Source organism: Stegostoma tigrinum, chromosome 9 (assembly GCF_030684315.1).
Source record: "Stegostoma tigrinum isolate sSteTig4 chromosome 9, sSteTig4.hap1, whole genome shotgun sequence".
NCBI lineage: Eukaryota > Metazoa > Chordata > Chondrichthyes > Orectolobiformes > Stegostomatidae > Stegostoma > Stegostoma tigrinum.
This window is the reverse complement of record NC_081362.1, coordinates 71,929,696-71,944,024: the sequence shown is the minus strand read 5'-3', so window position 1 is coordinate 71,944,024 and position 14,329 is coordinate 71,929,696. Positions and strand designations below refer to the sequence as shown.

Sequence of the window (14,329 nt, the reverse complement as noted above, 5' to 3'; positions counted from 1 at the left end):
TGTAAACAGTTGAGGTCTCAGCTTTGATACCGGGAAATCCTTGGTTCCCATTTATCCACAGCAAGTGTAACCCCCTTATACAACTGCAATAATTGATCAAACATGATTTCCTTTTCACAAGATTATGTTATCTCTGCTTTACATGTCCTGCTGTAACTTCTTCAATATTGTATTCTAATATTTTCCCTGTGATAGATGCTAAGCTAACCGGTCTGTAGATTTCTTTTTCTGAAGAAGGGTCCCAACCCGAAACAGCAACTTTTCTGCTCCTCCGATACTACCTGGCCTGCTCTGTTCCTCTGGCTCCAGCATCAGCAATTCTTACTGTCTCTGTCGTTTCCTGCTGTTTGACCGTCTTCCTTTTGACTGAATGAGTTACTTTTGCTATCTTCCAATCTAGTGGGATCTTACCCAAATTGAGGGGTCTTGAAAAATTCAAAATATTGCCTCAATTACCTCGCTTGCTACTTATTTTAAGACCTGAGAATAAGGCCCATCAGGACCTGAACAACTGCCAGCCCACAGCTCCAACAATTTATTCATTAACCCTTCTCTTGTGATTGTAAGCATTCTATAAATTCCTCATTAAGGCTACCTTTGCCCATGTGACATTTTTTACTTAATAGATTAAAATCTCCCATAATATTTGCTGTGCATTTCTGACCAGCTCTCATTATATTTTTTCTTTGCGCTCCACCCTACCGTGTGAATACTTTAAGGGAGTTATATGCCACTGCCACAATGACTTCTTTACTTTATAACGTCTCATTTCTACTCAAACTGTAACAACATTGTGGTTTCTTGAACTTAGGTTATCCATCTTTGTTATACTTACATCACTAACTAACATAAGAAATTCTCTGATGAAGGGTCTAGGCCCGAAACGTCAGCTTTTGTGCTCCTGAGATACTGCTGGGCCTGCTGTGTTCATCCAGCTTCACACTTTGTTCTCTTGGATTCTCCAGCATCTGCAGTTCCCATTATCTCTGATAAAAAATTCCTCCATCTTGTTTCCCCAATTTGTCTGTCATTCCTAAACGTCCTGAATCCTTCAAATTTGAGGTCCAAATTCATGCAATCCTGCAGCCACATCTCCATAATGGCTCACTGCAGATGTCGCTCCGCCCACCACCTCCACAGTCAGCAGCGACAGAGAATACCGTAGCACCCAGCCCTGCCGGGTCTTCACCATCCCCCCAGACCTCCCCCATACAGAGGATGAACGGTCAGTCCTCAGTAAAGGACTCACCTTTGTCCCCCTCCACCCACACATCAACAAATACAACTCACGTTCGGACATTGAGCAGTTTTTCCACCACCTCCGCCTCTGCGCTTACTTCTTTAAACATGAGCTTAATCTTCCCTCTACTGACCCCTTCTCCTGCCTCCAACACACCCCCCAACTCCTGGACACCACCCCAAGGCCTCCTACCCTCCTTTGACCTCTTCACCTCTAAATGCCGTCGAGACATCGACCACCTCAACTTCTCCACCACTCTCACCCACTCCAACTGCTCCCCCACAGAACGTGCAGCCCTCTGCACCCTCCGCTCCAATCCCAACCTCACCATAAAACCTGCGGACAAGGGAGGCGCAGTTCCAGTACGGTTCACCAACCTCTACATTGCCGAGGCCAGACGCCAGCCTCTGACACCTCGTCCTACCACCCCCCGGATCATGATCCCATCCCCAACCACCAAAACATCACTCTCAAACCATCCACAACCTCATCACTTCAGGTGACCTCCCACCCACAGCCTCCAAACTCATCATTCCCCAACCCCGCACCGCCTGCTTCTATCTCCTTCCCAAAATCCACAAACCTGACTGCCCTGGTCGACCTATTGTCTCCGCCTGCTCCTTCTCCACCAAACTTATCGCTACTTATCTCAACTCCATTTTCTCCCCCTTGGCCCAGGAACTCTCTACCTACGTCCGTGACACCACCATGCCCTCCACTTCCTCCTGAACTTCCGATTCCCTGGTCCCCAACACCTCATCTTTACCATGAATGTCCAGTCCCTATACACCTGCATTCCCCATGCAGATGGCCTAAAGGCCCTCCACTTCTTGTCCTGCAGGCCAAACCAGACCCCTCCATTGACACCCTCATCCGATTAGCTGAACTCGTCCTCATCCTCAACAAGTTCTCTTTCAATTCCTCCCAATTCCTACAAAGGGGGTGGCCATGGGTACCCAAATGGGCTCAAGCTATGCCTGCCTCTTTGTAGGTTATGTGGAACAATTCCTCTTCCAAAGCTACACTGGCACTATCCCCCACCTCTTCCTCCGTTACATCGATGACTGTATCGGTGCCAACTTGTGCTCCCACGAGGAACTCAAACAGTTCATCCACTTCACTAACACCTTCCACACCAACCTTAAGTTCACCCAGACCATGTCTGATACCTCTCTCTCCTTCCTGGGCCTCTCTGTCTCCATCTCTAGCATCCACCTGGGAACCGATATCTATTTCAAGCCTACCAACTCCCACAGCTACCTAGAATACACGTCCTCCACCCACTTTCCTGCAAAAATTCCATCCCCCATTCCCAATTCCTTTGCCTCCGCCACATCTGCTCCCAGGATGAGGCATTCCACTCCTGGACATCCCGGATGTCCTCGTTTTTCAAGGACCGCAGCTTCCCCTCCACAGTGGTTGAAAATGCCCTCGACCGTGTCTCTCGCATTTCCCACAACTCAGCCCTCACACCGCCTACCCACAATAATAACCAAAACAGAGCCCCTCTCGTCCTCATGTACCACCCCACCAACCTCCAGATTCAACGCATCATCCTCCAACACTTTTGCCATCTGCAATCTGACCCCACTATCAAAAACATTTTTCCCTTCCCAGCCTTATCAGCTTTCCAGAGGGACCACTCCCTCGTCGGCTCCACACTCCCTTCCAGCCCCACCACCCCCGGCACCTTTCCCTGCAATCGCAGGAAGTGCTACACCTGCCCCTACACCTCCCCCCACACTCTGATTCCAGGCCCGAAGAAGACCTTCCACATCAAACATGTCCACCTGCACATCTGCTAATGTGGTATACTGTATCCGCTGTTCCTGTTGTGGCCTTCTCTACATTGGGGAAACCAAGCAGAGGCTTGGGGACCGCTTTGTGGAACACCTACGCTCGTTTCACAATAAACAGCTGTGCCTCCTGATCGCAAGCCACTTCAGCTCCCCCTCCCACTCCTTGGACGACATGTCCATCCTGGGCCTCCTGCATTTCCACAATGATGTCACCCAAAAGTTACAGGAACAGCATCTCATATTTCGCTTGGGAACCCTGCAGCCCAAGGGCATCAATGTGGACTTCACAAGATTCAAAATCTCCCCTCCCCCGACCACATCCCAAAACCAACCCAACTAGTCCCCACTCCCTAACCATTCCTCCCACCTCAAGTCCCACCCCGATCTCCTGCCCTCTAACCTCATCCCACTTCCTTGACCTGTCCGCCCTCCCTGGACCGATCTATTCCTTCCCTAACGCCCAACCTACATCCACCTTTACTGGCTCCAACCCTGCCTCTTTAGCCTGTCTATCTCCTCTCCACCTATCTTCACCTTTATCCATCTTCTCTCCGCCTCCCCCTCCCTCCCTATTTATTTCAGAATCCCCTACCCCTCTCCAATTTCTAAAGAAGGGTCTCAACCTGAAACATCAGCTTTCCAGCTCCTCGAATGCTGCTTGGCCTGCTGAGTTCATCCAGCTCTACGTTGTGTTATCTCAGATTATAATCATATTCATTTCTCTTTACATTCTCAGTTTATCTGTGCTACGTGCATTCAAAGCAGAGCATTTAGTTTCATCCTTTAAGACTGTTTGTAAATTCCTGTTTTATCTGTTGTTTGACTCTTTGATTCACTCTCTATCTCTCCCTGTCATGATCTGTTTATCATTTTCCAGATGAACAGCTTTCTCTTTGGCCTTGAATCTACATCTTCCTAAATTTGATCAAAATGATGATTGCAAACCTAAAACAAAAATTCTATATGGCTTTTTAAAAAAAACTGACAAGACTTTGTAACACAGCAATTCCTCAAAGCTATTCAACAATCAACAGCCTTCTCCTTCCCTTTTAAAGCTACTTTAAGAGTGCAGAAAATATTTTGTTGTCCTTGTTTTGTCTCATGTTTTAAGACAATACTGCTCCCCAGCACACTGTAATACCATGTGAATATCTTAGGCTGTGGTTGTCTGCACATACTCCTTCTGAGGCTGCTTGCTACTTATCTTGAAGTTCTTCAACTCCTTTGGTACTGTAGCACCCCTTTATTCACATCTGTACATAAAACATAGAACATAGAACAATACACCTCATCCCACCCCCTTGACCTGTCCGTCTTTCCCAGACTGACCTATCCCCTCCCTACCTCCATTCACCTCTGCAGGCTCCATCCCTGCCCCTTTAACTTGCCTGTCTCCTCTCCATCTTCGATCCACCTACCCCTCTCTCACTATTTATTTCAGAACCCTCTCCCCAGCCCCCTTTTCTGAAGGAGGATCTAGGCCCGAAACGTCAGCTTTTGTGCTCCTGAAATGCTGCTTGGCCTGCTGTGTTCATCCAGCTTCACACTTTGTTATCTTGGACTCTGTGTTATATTGTATTCCATCTGCAACTTCTTCGCACAATGTGGCATTTTAGTAGGAAAAATAGAGGCATTAACTATTTTCTAAACAGGGAAAGCTTTGGAAATCTCAAGCACAAAGGGACTTAGGAGTCCTAGCTCAGGCTTCTCTTAAGGTTAGCATGTGGGGTCAGTTGGCAGTTAGGAAGACAAATGCAATTTTGGGACCCAGGTTCAAGTCCAGCCTCGGGCAACTGTCCGTGCGGAGTTTGCACATTCTCCTGGTGCCTGCGTGGGTTTCCTCTGGGTGCTCCAGCTTCCTCCCACAGTCCAAGAGGACTAGAATACAACAAGGGGTGAGCTGCTGAGGCTAAATCATATCTGAAATGGAATTCTGAGTTAGGCACAAGAGGCAACTCTCCAAGGTCATTTTAAGGAACACTTAGATGTACTGGTGGGGTGCTATATTAGGTTTTATTCTAGATGCATTGGCTACATAATATTCCTTTTCCACATTTATTTTGTAATAAGAGAAACCTGGGATAAAGATAATGCCATCAAATTACTTGTACTGTGACAGCTTTAAAGTGCAATAGCCAATTACTGCAATGCTCACTTTAATCCACAGAGCATTCATTGTGGCTAACACATCTATGATTACTGCTGACTACACAACAAAAAGTCATGTACAGGTAATAAATGTGCACATTACACACTACACGATTGCAACTGACACTAATAGCATCATGCACTGTAATCCACTAACACACCAAATATACAGGGCAGGAATAGAAATATCTGTGTGTTGTACAACGTATTGTAATCTGCGTATTTAATCAACATACACGGATAAACACAATAGAGTACCGATAATAGGAACTGCAAAAGATGAGTTACTTTCAGTTGCTTTAATTGTTAAATCTGACATTCAGTGAGCAATGTCATGGGTTTAAACAGATCATTATGATTTGGAAGACACCTTTAGTTGTCAAAAGGCTCTGACATGATTGGACAACTTTGAAAGGCTGAAGAAAGGAATTTGATGCTACAGTCTCTAAGATACAATCTGGAAGAGCAATGTCCATTCCCAACTTCCTGTTCAAAAACTAAAGACTTTTCTCCTAGTTAATCAATATGCAAATTTTCTGTTTGTACAAGATCAAATATGCATGTGTATCAACCTGAGGATGAAAATAAATTAGAATTTGGTCATAACATTCTCTTTGATTTTATGTGCCCATAAAAAACATACTTAAAGTTTGCAGAGGTCCCACCACACTGCATTTCAATGTCTCAATGTTGCATCAAGATGATGAAAGATTAGAATGAGAGCGATACTGCAATGAGGCACCTTACCTTGCCACAAGCGACCAACGAAAATGCTAACTGATACCACAGGTGAAATTCATCAAATGCAAACTTCATCGCTCTCTCCAAGCACTGAGGAAAGAAATATTTCAAGATGAGATGCCTGTTTGATAAATGAGCTAATATAATGAAATTGATAACAAGAATACTATAATTCCTACTCGATCGATCTACACCGACAGTGGAAACCTGGGCCAGAGGTTCTAGGCTCCAGTCTTAACTCCTCTAGAGGTGCATCATAACATAGGCGGTACGGTGGCTCAGTGGTTAGCACTGCAGCCTCACAGCACCAGGTACCTGGGTTCAATTCCAGCCTTGGTCAACTGTCTGTGCGGAGTTTGCACATTCTCCCAGTGTCTGCATGGGTTTCCCCTGGGTGCTCCGGTTTCCTCCCACAGTCCATGTGCCGGCTAGGTGGATTGGCCATGCTAAATTGCCCATAGTGTTCAGGGATGTGTGGGTTATAGGGGGATGGGTCTGGGTGGGATGCTCCAAGGGGCGGTGTGGACTTGTTGGGCCGAAGGGCCTGTTTCCACACTATAGGGAATCTGATCTAATCTAAAAATTAAAACAACCAGAAACAGGAGCAGAAATAAGCTATCCAGCCCATTAAGTCTGCTCCGCCATGCAATGAGTTCATGGCTGCTTCTCAATTCCACTTTCCATTTCTTTTCCCCCCAACCCTTTATTCCATATTGATTAAAAATCCCTCTCTTGGTCTTGAATATACTTAATGACTCAACAGTCCTCTATTTGCCTTCCCCATTACCCAGAGGATGCTGACTCTTTGTGAGTCCTGCCCGAACAGGTTGACTAAAAATGTCTACTCTGATATTCGGTTAATAGGACCACCATGATCCTGAAATATTCACGAAAGATTATGGCATTTTCATGGCACTTGTTTTGAGATAAAATTTGTAACAATCCAACTGAATCAACAGATTCACTATCTTCTGAGAGCAGAAATTCCTCATCTGTTTTAAATATGCAACCCTTTATTCTGAGTTTATGCCCTCTGGTTCGCATCTACCTTGTCAAGTTCCTGAAGAACCTTGTACATTTCAATAAGCTCACCTTTCACTCTGCTATATTTCAACAAGTACAGGCACAATCTACTCAACCTGTTCTCATAAGGCAGTTTGTCCATATTTGGAAAAGCCATAGTACCTTCTCTCTACTGACTCCAATGACAGTATATCTTTCTTTAGAGGAGGGCCCTAAAACCGCATATTGTATCTAAGTTGTAGTCTGAACACTGTCCTGTACAGTTTTAGCAAAACCATCCTGCTTTTATACTCCACTCCCTTTGAAATAAAGTGCAATATTCTATTTGCATTCCTAATTATGCGTTTTTGTGGTCCTGTCTGAAAAGGTTGCATAAAATTAAAATTTGTCCAACAATGTAAAGGTTGCTTTGTTTCATATTATAATTATGCCATCTAGTGAAAGCTTATGCATTAGTGAACATAAAGTTGGAGCTATGAAGTAGATACAGCCTTCTAAAAGCTATTTATCTCCATGCGTCCATGTTGGTGTTTATGTTTCAAATGAACTTAAAATCAATAAATTGTCCTCTGTGACTTTTGTCAGGAAGGGCACTAAATTAGACAAGGCATTTATACATAACCGTGGGTAGAAGCGCCATGTTTTACTGGCAAATGAGGCCAGGATCAGTCATTCATGATGTTGTACATTGCCTTACGACACTTATTATCTTTGATCATGTACAGAGTGTGTCCAAGTCAAGGCACTAGTGTGCATTTTAGGAAGGTATAAAGAAAGACATTATCATGGGGGCAGGGCTCAGGAGAAAACATCTTCCTATCAATTACTGCATTTGGCACTGAATTACCTCAAGTAATTCTCAAACCTCAGAGCGAAATCACCTTGAATTTCAACTTAGGCTCAAAAATACACTTCTGGGTCAGTTGTACAGCTGCGAACTTAACTCAGAAGAACCTTCCCCTACCTACTGAATTATCATTTCAGATAGGTCGGTGTATTCTGGGCTCATGCCTGCTGTCCCCAAAAAAAAGGCCTGATCAGTGTTCTAGGTCTTTGTACTAGTAATAATAATATTAAGGTCTTCTAGCCCTCACTCCCCATGTCCCATCCATGCAAGCTGGTACCATGCCATGTCACTGTATCCAGTTCCTACAGCCCCTATTATCATCCACGCCAACCAATGCACCCATACTCATCCTTCCCCTTGGCCCATCAAACCCTCCATGTCAGTCTACATTCTTCTAACTAGCACTCCTAAGTTCTTTAAAATCCCTGTGCTAATTTAGTGCCAAACCAGCCCAGTATCTACCATAAGCATGTGTTAAGAAGCCAGGCTGAGATACAATCTGATAATATTCTTGGTACCATCTTTTACACCCATTATATTAAGAAAAGTCACTAAAAAAAAGCCAATTTACTGCATTTAAATATCTTCAAATACTTAATCCCTCAGACAAAACACAAATATTTGCATCAATGGCCACACATCAAAAACAGTTCCCTTCATAATCAATTCCACTATCAAACTGTGAAGGTACAGGCCCCTTCCTGATGGTAGTGAAACAGTACCAATACAATAACGATAATCTCAAGGCAAATGTCAACAAACAGCTACTGAAATTTTAAACATTAATTATTATCAACTAAGAGTCACGGTTGCCTTTTATTACCACAAAGCTTCAAAGGGCAATGGATTTAAATAACTTGACAGTTTGGCTGTGGCTCAATATTCACTCACCAGTTTCAAATCAGGACTGGTAAACTAAAGAGGTTCCGCTTATTTGAAGCTAGACGACAGGATTACTGACCAAACAGCAACTTTTGTAAACAAAACAAACACAGTAGCAATTCCCTCATAACACATGCTGCAATCTAGACAGTGTGATGGCTGCTGGTCACACGTTCGCCATCTTGATGATTTGGTCATTAGCATATTCCTTCTTAGACTGCTATCAAAACAAGTTTGACAGCCATAGACCTTATCCACACTCACATCAAATCATAACTAACCTATAAGTGTGCCTGACCTTTCAAGCAAAAACCTCTGGCAAATTAGACTATTTCATCAAATTCATAATTGCTACAAGTTCTGTTTCAGATATTTCAGTGGCAAAAATTGCATCTGATATAAGACAGCTTCCCTTTTAAACATGTGGCCTGTGTGAATCACATGAATAAAATACATCTAGTCTCCAGCTCCACCCCCCCCCCCCACTTCTCTACCCTGACAAAACAAAATGTACATGCCAGATACAGGGTGATGGTCAAACTTAAGATGCAGAGGCTTTTGGTCTCTGCAAAAATTCGGGGATTTGTGTTTTACTAGACTGATTTCCTTACTTTAGCACTCACCATAGCAAGAATATTAACTTCAAAAATTATCTAGACAACAGAGTAGATCAGCACATAGTCCTTTGAAACTTTTAGGACTTGTTTAAAATTATCCAAATAAATTAAATTAATGACTTCTCTCTGATAGCTGGAAACAAAATATAATTGAGCACAATGAAATAATGCGCTATGCTAAACTATAACCTTATACTAAATAGCAAACTCACAGATACACACTGCACGATGAAGCTTAGCTACATCACTGAAGCAAAGGAATTTTAATCCAAGCCTGTGCTTTATTACATCCAGTCATTGATAGTGATCCTGTACAGAAGAATTGAAATAAAACTACTGCATTTCAGAGCTACATGTAAATGAATGCTAGAGCAAAGACTGTTTACATTCAGAGAACACCTGCAGAAATGAGATTGTTTATTTTACGTTGTTAGATAATCTTACTCTGAACTGTACAATGCATTTAAGGACATAAATGCAAATGAAAAGTTCAGGAAACGCAAAATCACAATTTAACACAAAAATTCTCTTGACTTCAACAAAACAATGCGGCTACCTGGTGTTAGCAACCACGTGGTGTAAAATAGACTGGTTCATGCGCATATTTTAGTAGAATGAAACAGAGTGTATTTCTCCCCGATGCATGAGTCTCCAATCTTCCAAGAATATTAGCCATTCCTCACTGGTTTATTATTCCAGGAGTGTTAATAGCTCTCCACTAACTTGAACCCCATTAATTATTAAATGTAAACGTCAATCTCCTGTAAAACTCTACCCCACAACATTTAATCTAGAAACAGGATTTTTCACACAGCTTATGTAAAAGTCAAGCTAAATCTATGTGGGGATTATTAATTACTTAATGGAAATTACTATGGTTCATTAATTTAACAGTACATATGGGAATCTTTAGATTTTCCCACAGCTAATTCTATAAGTTATGTCCCATCTAACAGAGAAGAGAAATGTGCACCACATTATCTCCCAAGATGCCTTCAGCAGAGAATAACAAGCGTGCAGCTCAATTTAAAATCAAAGCTGCAGCATTCACCTAGAAGGCTAATAAATGCACAGTAGCAAGGGAGTTTAGCGCAGAGTTCAAACACAAAGGGACGCAGGTGATTGTGCCCTTGAAAGGTCTCAAAAATCAATTTTGGGTCAACAAATGAGAAAAAGTTGCCTCTATATAGGAAACACACTGTCTTTCTCATGCTTTCTTTACCAATTCATCTAATCATTGGTTTCCTCCTTCCTACTCTTGCAGTGACAGTAGGAGAATATCAATGTGCCCAAGTTTTTTTCCCCTTCTCCTCCTTGCCATATTCCCAAAAACAGTATGTAGTCATCATCAGTTTTCTGCTTGTCAGACTTTGTTGTGCATAAAATGCACAACTTAATAAAGTATTAATAATTGCATCCGTTTACTACATTACCAATAATATATCATTACTATTAATCATTAATTATTTTCATTTATGAATATTGAAAAAGTATTCAAAGAAAACAATAAAGCAGTTCTCAAGAGAATCATTCTGGATAGTTCATTATGTCTTAAAGAGTACCCCTAAGTGAAGAAAAGCCTTGAGACTCTAATCCTACTGCTGTCACGTTGCACAGACCATAATTCAGACTGAGTCAACAAATTTATGCAAGTCATAAGGTCCTTGTGAATAAAATGGGAATCATATTCTGCTGCAGTATCCAAAAGCATTTCTCTTTTCATTACTTTATTCCTTCACTTCCATCATTAATGAGGTAGGGTTTTTGGGGGGGAAGGAAGAGTGGATAACAGTTGATTAATTTGATTGGACACTAAAACTGTGGGACTTGCACTTTAAAAGATGTAAAACCTTTTAAATGTTATGGTTGTAGCAGCAATCGTGGCCCCAGAGAATGGGCAACTAGGTTAGCCACCACAGATGCTGGTCATAAGCTAATCATTAATAAATTAAATAAAAAATTTAGGAATATGTTCCTCATAGAAAAGTGGTTATAATATGGAACTTTGTACCACAGGAATAGTTAAGACAAAAACATAGATGTCATTAAAATGAAGAGGGGTGTGACATGGTCATCTTACGTATCAACAAATGGGAGCATCGGAGGTTGAGGGGTGACCTTACAGAGGTTTATAAAATCATGAGGGGCATGAATAGGGTGAATAGACAAGGTTTTTTCTTCCCCTGGAGTGAGGGAGTCCAAAACTAGAGGGCATAGGTTTAAGGTGAGATGGGAAAGTCTAAAAGGGATCTAAGGGGCAACTTTTTCATGCAGATGGTGGTAGTTAAGGGTGATGGGTATGAAATGAGCTGCCATAGGAGGTGGGTACAATTACAACATTTAAAAGGCATCTGGATAGGTATATGAGTAGGAAGTCTTTAGAAGGATTGCACTAAATGTTGGCGAATGGGACTAGTCTTATTTAGGATATCTGCTGGGCATGGACAAGTTGGGCTGAAAGGTTTGTTTCCGTGTTGTAAGTTTCTGACTCTTACAGATTTAACCCTCTCCTGAACCGTAGGAGCCCACCTGCTCAACAGAGTTGAGGGCAGCTTCAGAAAAAAATGTGTTTTCAAAATAACAATTGCGGGTCAAATGCAGCAACAGCCATGGGTTAAGTATTGGATCCTACCCCAGTCCCTAACTCTGCGAGAAAATAAAAGGAAAGGTTTCCCACTGGGAACTCTTTTCCGCCTGAAATCCCACCCTTGGTAATATCTGCAATCAAGGTCTCCACTGGCGAAAAGGCACAAAACATCAAAATCATAAATACGACAATTAATAAAACTAATAAAGAACTCTGACAACGATTTTACCAGATGAAGTAGTTAAGATGTAAAAGACTGGTGCACTTAAGGAAACTAATTAAGTACATGAAGGAGAAAGGAATAGAATACACAGATTGGGTTACATGAAGTAGGATGGAAGTCTCATATAAAACATAATAGCAATATGCATCAGTTGAACTAAATGCCTACTTCTGTGCTGATATTTCGATGTAATTTTATGTAATTTGGTTAATGTTGAGATGTGACTGCCCTTAAATGTTTTTTCTTTTTGTTGATTCATTCATGGAATGAGGGTGTTGCTGGTTAGACAGCATTTATTGCCCATTCCTAATTGCCCAAGGGCAGTTCTGAGTCAACCACATTGCTCTGAGTTTGGAATCATATATAGGTCAGACCAGGTAAGGATGACAGTTTCCTTCCCTAAAGGATATTAGTGAATCAGATGGGTTTTTATGACAGTCAACAACAAGTCATCATTAGTTTCTTAATTCCAGATATTTATTGAATTTAAATTCCACCATCTGCCATGGCAGGATTCATACTCGGGTCCCCACAACGTTATCTGGGCTAAGAGTGATAATACCGCTAGGCCATCTCCTCCCCCAGCATTAGAACTTAACAAAATGTTTCAGTAATTATTTAGTACATGTACACAATTATCTTTTTTCCTCAGAAGGCATAGCATCTTTCAAAATCACCACATTGCTCAATATTAAAATTGCATGTTTATTCCCTTGATCAGATTCAGGAGATTGCATCTTGTCAACATGTGGCTAACAAGAGATTGCTCTGAAGATGTACTGCATGTTTGATCATTTAAGTGCTAACTTGATATCTGGCCATGGCATGACTGATATATTGTTGCTGCTAAAAACTGTAAAAATACCAAACAAACAATGACGGGCAAATTGTTAATTTAAAACATCAGAAACCAGGTTGGAGTTTAAAAAAAAATCAGCATTCTGGGTCACTAAAGTTTATTGCTGATTGAAGAAACTGCTCACTCATGTTGGTTCCTAAGCAACCTCCTACTTGGATGTGACTATCTGCATACATCCCTTTGGGGGCAGCAATACAGCATTACTGGGCCAAATTTAAATTTAAAACAAGACACTTTACTACAAGGGGAAATTGAACTGGCAAAATGGTTCTCATTCTATATATTCCACAGATTTTTTTTCTAAGATTTGCATTTAAGAAATAGGTTTGCCAGAAAACCAGTTGTACAAGATTGTGAGTTTGCTTCTAACAGTGCTCCTGTAACCTCTCTTGACACTAGAAACTAAGTGTGGATATCATGGTCTGAAGAATTTAACAGATATTCCTTACGACTGAAGTAAAACAAAAAAGTATGGATGCTAGAGATCTGAAACAAAAACAAAAATTGCTGGGGAAACTCAGCAAATATCTGGCAGTATCTGTGCAGAGAAAGCAAAGTTAGCGTTTCAAGTCTGGTGACTCTACGTAAATGTTGGGGTTAGTATTAAGCTATTCGATTGCAATGTAAGATAATGCTTCCAGTAGACTGTAGTGTTTCCAATGATCTGAATCAAACTGGCAGATGAGATCTTTATAACCTCAAGTCACAATAATAATAGTGATGATGACATGAGCGCATCTTAAAGGCATACTGATACATTCACCATGAAACATAGCACAAAATCCACTTTTTTTTTGCTCAGTTAAAAGTTTTTCCCAAATAGACATACATATAATATGCATGTATTGTCAATTTGATAATTACATTAATAGGTTTTAAAAAAACCAGTTTCCAAGAATAACATTTCAAAATTCAATGTAACATTTGAAGATTTGACAAGATGCCCTAATTCAGCGACTGCATTCCAAAGGAGGTAAACTTGGTCTGGTGACGTACATGCTGCTCTTGTTTCACTATTTTATTGCGTTGCTACTGGTTGCTGCTACACAACAGCACTTCATAGTTATTAAAGGAATGTTCATTCACTCTCCATGCATAATTGGCATGTCGGACACTGGCCCAGCTAGCATCCATTCCTTCACAATGTTGCATCATGATCAGGAATGATTTGTAGAATCTGGGCTGGTTACATATTCTAAAAATCTTTGCCGGTGTCCAACTACTCACACATGCATATATGTTATGGTGCTCGAGTTCCAACTAACAAAGCCAATCTTCTTTAGCCAGCCTAAGGAAGGCACTCAAACAGGAAAACAACAAAAAGGAAGCATTTAAAAGACTCCCAGAAGGTCTCCCTCAAGAA

General features: G+C 41.5%; 1 protein-coding gene across 3 annotated transcripts in view; it reads right to left on the bottom strand.

The window, feature by feature from the left end:
* The window catches only part of LOC125455231 (tetratricopeptide repeat protein 7A-like), a 314,850-nt gene that overhangs the window by 221,078 nt on the left and 79,443 nt on the right, over positions 1-14,329 (bottom strand). For all 3 annotated transcript variants that reach the window (XM_059648618.1, XM_059648619.1, XM_059648620.1), the window contains one exon: positions 5,935-6,018. In XM_059648618.1, the coding sequence (XP_059504601.1) occupies positions 5,935-6,018 (84 nt within the window). The remainder of the gene's footprint in view (positions 1-5,934; positions 6,019-14,329) is intronic.